Consider the following 8,412-nt stretch of genomic DNA (forward strand, 5'->3'; position numbering starts at 1 on the left):
TTTTGGTCCTTCATGGGAATGGAGCAAATTTGCCCAGTGAATCTGGAAACTGGAAGCTTGGTGACACAGCTCTTAGTGATGCGAAGGAAAGCAACTCTCATAGGTGTCCTTTGGTTGTCCTTTCCCCTGGCTTCTACCTGCCCCCTTGTGCAGTCTCCCCAGGCTGCTTTTCTAACCTGTCCTGTAAAGCGTTTGCATTCACTGCAGGCTTTCTCAGAGCGCCCTGCGGCAGAAATCTGAGCAACCTATTTTCCTTCTCAAGGTGGCAAATTGCAGCTTGCAGGAGGAGAAGTTTCATAGAATCATAGAATATTGTGAGTGGGAAGGGACCCACCAGGATGATGGAGTCCAACTCCTGTCCCTGCACAGGACAATCCCAACATTCACACCATGTCCCTGAGGGCCTTGGCCAAATGCTGCTGGAATCTTGTCAGGCTTGGTGCCATGAGCACCTCCCTGGGGAGCCTGTTCCAGTGCTCCACCACCCTCTGCCTCAAGAACCTTTTCCTCATGGCCAACCTCACCCTCCCCTGCCACATCTTCCTGCCATTGCCTCTGCTCCTGGCATTCGTTGGTGGCCAGAGAGAAGAGATCAGCGCCTGCCCCTCCTCTGCCCCTTGGGAGGAAGTTCTAGACCCCCATGAGATCTCCTCTCAGTCTCCTCTCCTCCAGGCTGAACAAACCAAGTGCCTTCAGCCTCTCCTCCTATGGCTTCTCCTCTAAACCCTTCACCAACCTTGCTCTCAGTGAAGACAGCCCAAGGCAGGCTGTTGCTCTGCAGGTCCCCAGCATGAAGCAGTTTGCTCTGGAGGACAGGAGGATTTGGGAAAAGAGATCCAAGTCCCTTGTGAAGCTCGTAGGCTCCAGTGAAAAACATGTGTCCAGTGTCTGACCAAACACCTGAGAGTTTTTGGCCTGACCAGCAGGGAACCCACAGCTTCCACTGAACTAAGCAGCAGCTGCTGCAGGCACTTGGCATCACGGGGTCAGGCCTATGTTCTCACCAGAGCTGGGAGGTCCCTCCCCTGTTGCAGGAGCATGGTTACCTTTGGATAAAACAAGAATCACATCTCCTGCCTGAAACTCCAGGTCTTCAGGTTGAGTGGCTTCATAATTGTACTGAGCTACAACTTGGGTTGGTCCCGTCTCCTTCGGCGTTGCCTCCTGCGGTGACTCCTCTGGTTCGCTCTCCGGTAAAAACCCCTCTCCCTAGGGCAGGAAACAAGCTGGTAAGGACAGCTTTGGGCTTCTCCTTTTAATTTGTACCAGGACAAGACAGATGAGCTCTGCTTCTCCCCTCTTTGCTCCTCTGCCTTTCAGGAGGTCGCTGGCTTGCTTTGAAAGCCACAAGCCTGTGCTCGCAGGGAGGAAAGCAAAGGCAACATCTGCTTAGGTTCCTTGGTGGGGGTGGGCAGAAGAGGTGTGGATGCCACCTCTAGCTGTCACTGACCTCCGTGATGTCACACCAGACTGTCAGACAGTTGTCTTTGCTCTGGCTCCAAGCAACCTCCAGGTTCTCTGCACTCAGCATCACCAGCGCTTGGCTCCCCGCAGGCTTGTACCTGGGCGCAGGGAGGAGGCGGAGTGAGGGTGGGAGCCCTGGAACCACGGCTCCTGCTCCCCGTGGCGGGCAGTGCCTCACCTCAGCTGCGTGTGCTCGGGCTGCAGATCCAGCTTCTTGCAAACCAGGTCCAGGAGCTCCATGTAGGAGAAGCTTGGCTGGACTTGCAGGGCCACCGTGTATTTGTAATGCACCTTGAGGATGTGGGGGCTGGAGACGGGTGCCTCGGCCTCCTGCAGGCAGTAAACTGGTGGTGAGACCCTGTGTAACGTGGGGAGGGCAGGGAGAGGGACCAGGATATGGTCACCTCAATAAAATTTGAGCTATGGGGGTCAGCTGCCTGCTGGTCAGGGAGCCATCCTGGCTATGGCACTGCCCGTGGGGCAGGTCAGTGTCGTGCCACCAGAGCTATGGTTGGACATGTGGCTGGTTGGCAGCCCTGGGCTTGTCCCAGGAGACACCACAGTGATAGATCAGATACTTAGCAACCAAACTGTGGCTTTTGGGTGACCAAATTGTGTCCACAGCCAACCCCCTCATTCTTTTTTTAAGTTGGGGTTGTCATGTTTTCACTTCTCTCTCCCCAGTGGGACCTTCTGATGCGCTGACCCTGCCCAGGAGCCAAGCTCTCTCCTATTTCTCCCTTCTCAAGTGCCACGTGAGTTGTATGAGGGCTCTGCCAACAGCTACAGGTCTGGTGGGAAGTGGACCTGCAGGAGACCTCTCAAAAAGCAGCACTAGTCACCCAGCTGGGTCCTGATGACCTGCTGGCCCCTAGGCCTGTCGTTATGCTTTGGAGAAGCTCCTGAATGATGAAACCCTGAAACACTTCCAGGGCCGTGGTGCTTGTGGGACGTGCCAGCACCTTTCAGTGCCCAATAAATGGGGGTTTGTAACGTGGACCTCAGGACCTATGTTCACAAGATGTTACCTTGGCTGCTTCTCTTGGCTGTGGCGCAGTAGGAGTGTAGTCTGTGGAAGAAGAAAGAGATGGCTCAGCAAGTCGGATGGGGTATACTTACAAGAGGTGATGGCTTTAAACTGGCAGAGGGGAGATGGAGATGAGGTCTGAGGAAGAAATTCTTTGGTGTGAGGGTGGTGAGACAGTGTCCCAGGTTGCCCAGAGAAGCTGTGGCTGCTCCTCCCTGGAAGTGTTGAAGGCCAGGTTGGATGAGGCTTTGAGCAACCTGGTCTAGTGGAAGGTGTCCCTGCTGATGGCAGGGGGGTTGGGACTGGATGATCTTTAAGGTCCCTTCCCACCCAGACCAGTCTGTGAGTCCATGACCTCCTTGTCCACGTATTATTCTGGACAGGTTGGCCATTGAACAAACTCCAGCAAGTCAACACCCATTGCTGGGTACACATTTTGTACCCCAGATGGGTTTTCCCGCAGCAGTGTGGAGCTCACAGCTCAGCTGTAACACACCTTCTGCTCCAGGACTTGGACAAGCTGGGTCACTTGCCCCATTCCTCTCCCCAAGCCCTTTTTCTCATTAGTCGCTGTGCTAATTAAGAGCACAGAGGGATGTGCTTTCCTGGGACCCAGGTGCTCTATGTTACTCCATCCTCCGTGCTGCAGCTGCCGTCTCTGCCTCCTGCTCTAATGCCTCTCCATCCCTAAGTGCAAATGGGCCCAGGAACGCCATGGAGATGAGCTCTAGCCCTGGTCTCAAGAGCACGAGGACACAGCACTGAGGAGAACATCTCAAACCTGCTGCTGGGGGTTTCTCCCCTAAGGCCCCCCCATCCCTTTGGCTCCCCTCACTGACCTGGTGCTGGCCGCCGCGGCTTCTCTGGAGCAGTGGAGCTGGGGGGCTCTGGGATCTTGGATTCCAGAGGGATTTCTTCCTGCACCAGATGGGAAGAAGGTAGGGCTGTCAATCCCACCCTTCCTGTGGGACCTGGGCTGCGGCTGCCTCAGGAAGCCTCCCTTCCAACCCACTATTTGCCCAAGGTCTGTTTGAGGTCTTGAACTGGGGAGGGTTGATTTTGCTACCCCATCATCTCCCTGGCAGTGCCAACCACCACCCGAGGGGCCACTGGCACAGCATCTGCCCAGATTTTGCAGGTCATGTTAAGGTGACTATGATCCAGGTGACCATGATCCAGAAGGACCAACCCCAGCATTATGAGAGGCAGGGAATTGCAGGTATGGGTTCTGCTGGAAGGCCCAGAATGGGTGGTGGGTGAAGACGTGGGCATCTGCCCTCCCCAGGACGTCATCTCCTCCTGGGCCTCCTCACCTGGATGTGCAGCTTGTTCTGGAGCTCCACAGGCTCAAGGTAGTTGCAGGGGACAATTCCTTTCTGTGGAGGAAGGAGAGACGAGTGGGGCTTGCTTGGCAAGGAGGCAGCTTGCTGCTAAGTATACAACTGAGCTTGTCCTCACCCTGCCCTGAATCCAGGAGAGTCCCTGAGGCTTGAAGGTGAGTTGCTACAGGTTGGGTGGGTCTCACTGAACCCTGTGGCTTAAGCTAGGGTAGACATAAGGGACTTAAGTCAGGAACCCATTTAGTCGCTGATGGCAGGGCTTTGTTCTCCAAGTCCTCTGCAGAACCTCACAGCGTTGCCCACCCCCTCCTGCCAAGCATGCCCCTGGTACCTTTCCATTGAACATCACCGTAGCCCAATTGTCCTTCTCTTTCTTCAGGACAAAGACAATGTTTCCTGGCAGGACCTGCAGCTCCTCGGCGGTCTCAGGGATGAACTCGTACAGGACGCGGTGTGGCTGCCCCTCGAGGGCCCTGGGTGTGGGTAAGGAAGGTGGGTGACCTTGTTTTACTTCATAGGGGGAACCCAGACCTCTTGCCTCCTTGTTTCTAATGATCTGTTCCCCCCAGCCCACAGTTTTGGGTGCTGGCTAGATGTTCAGCTGCCATGGTGCAGGATGGGCTTGGAACTGGCTGCACGGGTTATAGGAGCATTGCCCATCCTTCATCCAACTCACCTGAGGATTTCTGCCGTCTTGGGCCTGGGTGGAGGACCAGAGGCCTGCCAACAAGTAGACAGCAAGAAAATGATCAGTAATCTGGGGGATTCTGGTTGCTTTGCAGAAATGTCCTGCAGCCTTCTACCATGCCTGCCATCATCACCCCTACGTGGTTCCTTCCTCCCTGGGCTGGTGTCAGGTCAGATGATTTGAACCCAAAGGGAGTGTTTTGCTGCTCTGCAGTTGGCTGCAGCAGGTTTTCACATCTCAGCCACCATGATGTGTAAAGCAGCTGCCATGAGGAGCATCACTGGGTTTGCCCCTTCAAACGAGCGCTCTCCAAATTCTTCCACCTGTGGTTGGTTTTCAGAAGCAGAATCCTGGTTTCATTTGTGATTTTGGTTTGAGCTCACAGAGGGCTGAGATCAGGGCCTTGGAGATCAGGGCCTTGGAGATCAGCTAGTTTAAGCAGGAAGTTGTGCTTCCCCATATCTTCCCATTATCATTCTTGTAAAATCCCCAGCTGCTGTTGACCTTTACAGTCTCTCCTGCCTAAGTAATTTAAGGTGTCTGGTGGATTTTATCAACCCTCTGAAGAAGCTACTTGAAGTAGGCCTGACTCCTGCAGCAAGGTGTCAACACTTGGCTGTGTTGAGAAGAGCGTATTTGATCTTGTGTAAAGGTGCTGTAGGCTGCAGCAGCTGCGCTTCCTCATATCATTTCAGAAAGCTCCAGTAAAAAAACCTCTCGGGCACCTTTACAGATGGGAAGATGCTGCAACATCACATGGAAAATGCAAAGAGCCTCAGGATCTGGGAGGAGGATGGAGAATGAAAGCAGAACTGCTCTTGCTTCTCCACTCCAGCTTAGACAGATGAACCCTAATGAATCCTACAGGGAGGATCTGAGGCCACTCCCTGCCAAAAGCCATCACCCCACAGCAATGGCAGGGGCAGAGGATGTGCCACCAGACCACGACTTCCCCATTGAGGGAACCAGCTTAACCCCAGGCGCAGGCGTAGGTGGGTCTGGGCTGTGCTTTCCTGATGATGGAGACAGCAGCTGAGATGTGGGGGCAGCATCCACTTCCTCCCCATGGCAGTAGTGGAAAGTTCATGGTGGAAATGCTGCTCTTTGCTCCCCACCAGGAGCCAAAGCCCCTGGTGAGCTGCAGGACGACACCCATCCCCACCTCCTCCTGAACTTTCATTGAGGACGCTGTTCATCGGTGGTGCCTCACCTGTGGTTGGAGTGGAGCAAACCCTGAAAAATCGTCCTTGTCCACCACGGATGCCACCACCTAGAGCCAAAAACAGACAGGGAGTGACTTGGTGCTTGTAGACCTCTCTTAGATATCTGTCTACTCTCCTCCTTTGCTGTTGGCCAAGCCATGTTCCTCAGGATGCTTTGGGTTCAAGAGGGGCTGTGATTTTAGGCTAAAGCATCTTTGACTACAGGCTGAGTGCTTCTGGCACCACGACTCACCTCTCAGCTGTGGCAAGGTCTCAGGTCTCAGCCTCACCATTACTGCAGGTAGAGTTGTTATAACCTAAAAGTTTCCCTTTATATTTTAATCCCAGAAGTTGAAGGGAGGCAAAATGTGCAGCTGGAGCCCTCACTCCTCTAGGTGACATTAAACATCGTTTAGAAAGTTTGTAAATGTTTGTGTGCAAGTTTCTGAGGATCCTGTGACACCCCAGGAGCTGCTTGGCTCTTGGTTGTGTGATGCCCCAGTGCCTGCACAGCCAATGGGTCGCTTTCTGGAGGAGCGCTGCCTCCCAGGACCTGAGCCCAAGGGTGATGTCCCACCGCTTGGATTTCACCCGCTCCTGGGAGAAAAGCTTGTTTGCTTATCTGAGCTGGAACCCTCCTTTCACATGGAGCAGGGGAAGAACTGGAGGTTGTGGGTGTTAGAGTTTACAGAGCTGCTTTTCCCCACCCTGAAAACATGGCGCCTCAAGTTGAAGCTCCAGTAGGACCTTCCAGCTCGTTGCTGACTGACTGTCCCTCATGTCTTGCTAAGGAGAGAAACTGAAAATAGGCCAGGCTCTGCAAAAACATGCTTTTACCTCCTCTGTTCCTGCAGACTCCCTGCTCCCCACAGGACCACAAGGTGCCATCCCTCCCTCCATGCCTGGGGGGGATCCCCAAGGTGTGGACCAGCTGCACCTCTCTGGTTGCCCACCAGGCAGCAGATGGCAGCTCAGAGGGGTGGTGAGAGGGTGGTCAGCAGCTCTCTTCAAGCCGCAGGCTTGGCCTGAATAAGTAAGCTGTTTCTTTCTTACCATAGCCTTCCCCAGGTAGTCCTTCTTCTCCAGCTGAGCCACTTGCTTTTCGTTTGGTCTAAAGAGCTTCCCCGCGGGAATGGCCACCAGCTCACAGAGCTTCTGCTTCTGTAGCACAGAGAAGTCATAGCACTCTTCAGAGGTGAGAGCAGGGACTGCTTCATGTCCCCTTCCTTCTACCTCTGGGGTTAAGGTCTCACTCCATAATGTCAAAACACCCCTGTGACAGCCCAACCCCAGCCCTGCTGTGCTCCACTGAACCTGATCTTCCCGTCCCTGCCTCCCCAGTGACCCAAAACTCTTCCCATCAATTTGTGTCTCAGTACAACACCCACGTTTTGCTCAGCCCGCTGCGTTTTTCTCCTGCTCTGCTAAAGCCGTAGCTGAAAAGTGGTTTCTCTGTCACTTTTTTCTCCCTCCTCCCTGCAAGGCTGCTGTGAGCAAACACGGTGGCTGTGCCACCTGCTCCTCCTTACCAGGATGGCTTCCATCGCCCCGTCAATCTTGTTGTGCTGGGGCTCACTCTTCATGCTCATGGCCAGTGTCAGGTGCTCCTCAGCTTTCTTCCAGTCTTCCATCGCGGCGTACACCAGCGCAATGTTATAGAGTATCTGCCAGAGGGATGGGAGCAAGGAAATGAGCTCTCAGAGCAGCTGGACCATCGAGCCAGGAGCACCATGCATGAGAGGACAGCAGGGTGGTGGCACCATGCAGAGCACTGCGCCAGCTTGCTTGCTTTTTGGCAAGGCATGAAGAGACGTTGACTGTCTTCTCCCTAGATTTCTCGAGATGATGAACAACCCTTTGGGATCCAAAGTGCTGGTCAAGTCTTCCTTACCTCACAAGCAAAGAGCCTGTACCGCAGCCCCAGGATCTTGTAGTCGATGAGCTGGTTGCCTCGCAGCTGGGCCAGTGCCTCTTTGAAGTCCTTGACTGCCTTTTCATGACTGTGGAGCAGAGGACAAGGGTGTCACCACCTCATGGTGCCAATCTGCCCCCTTTTGAACACCTCTAAGTCTTCACTTAAACTTGTTTGAGTTTAGTTAGGTCTCTCCTAACTCCTCACAGTGTTTTAGGAGACCCCAGAGGGAGAAGAGATGCTCTAAGGCTGGTGTTAATCCCAAAACTGTGCTGCTGATGGACAGGAACCTCTGTTTGACCTCGAGGGGTTATGATTTGGTCCCTGGGGTACCAACCAACCTGGGACCCTCCTCAGCTGAAGGCTGGCATCTCTGCAAACAGCAAAACCAAAACATTAAAGCCTTCCACTCACTTCTGCCTGCGGTAAAACACGATCCCCCGCTGGAAATAAGCCACCGCCAGGTGTTTGTCGCAGCCGATGCTCCGGGTGAACGCCTGCACCAAGGTAGGAATGGGGCAAAAAGGGGGAGAAAAGGGAAAACCTTTCAAAAATGGAGGCTGTAGAACGGTTATAGCTGTCCTGCTTAACGAACGGGCCTGAACTGGGCTCTGTGGGCTACGTCTCCCTGCAGCACTGGGCACTGGGTGGTGGAACCTCTACCAGGCTCCTAATTTTTTGAGCTGGAAGCATCTGCCACCGTTTTCTCAGCAGCTTAGTGCCTCCCCAAGCAGCAAGGTGTGACCTCCTCTGCTGCTTCGCCTCTGATTCACTGGGAA

At 54.0% G+C, this 8,412-nt stretch overlaps 1 protein-coding gene across 1 annotated transcript in view; it reads right to left on the reverse strand.

The window, feature by feature from the left end:
- NCF2 (neutrophil cytosolic factor 2) overlaps window positions 1–8,412 on the reverse strand; it is a 10,048-nt gene that overhangs the window by 1,264 nt on the left and 372 nt on the right. The window contains exons 2-14 of the mRNA XM_010163801.1: window positions 8,048–8,130; window positions 7,613–7,721; window positions 7,251–7,385; window positions 6,775–6,882; window positions 5,730–5,789; window positions 4,508–4,551; window positions 4,163–4,304; window positions 3,805–3,867; window positions 3,331–3,409; window positions 2,493–2,533; window positions 1,643–1,785; window positions 1,451–1,562; window positions 1,047–1,209 (exon numbers count right to left, since the gene is read on the reverse strand). Coding sequence (XP_010162103.1) covers window positions 1,047–1,209; window positions 1,451–1,562; window positions 1,643–1,785; window positions 2,493–2,533; window positions 3,331–3,409; window positions 3,805–3,867; window positions 4,163–4,304; window positions 4,508–4,551; window positions 5,730–5,789; window positions 6,775–6,882; window positions 7,251–7,385; window positions 7,613–7,721; window positions 8,048–8,130 — 1,282 coding nt within the window. The remainder of the gene's footprint in view (window positions 1–1,046; window positions 1,210–1,450; window positions 1,563–1,642; window positions 1,786–2,492; window positions 2,534–3,330; window positions 3,410–3,804; window positions 3,868–4,162; window positions 4,305–4,507; window positions 4,552–5,729; window positions 5,790–6,774; window positions 6,883–7,250; window positions 7,386–7,612; window positions 7,722–8,047; window positions 8,131–8,412) is intronic.

The sequence above is a fragment of the Antrostomus carolinensis genome, unplaced genomic scaffold (assembly GCF_000700745.2).
Source record: "Antrostomus carolinensis isolate BGI_N321 unplaced genomic scaffold, ASM70074v2 scaffold32922, whole genome shotgun sequence".
Classification (NCBI taxonomy): domain Eukaryota; kingdom Metazoa; phylum Chordata; class Aves; order Caprimulgiformes; family Caprimulgidae; genus Antrostomus; species Antrostomus carolinensis.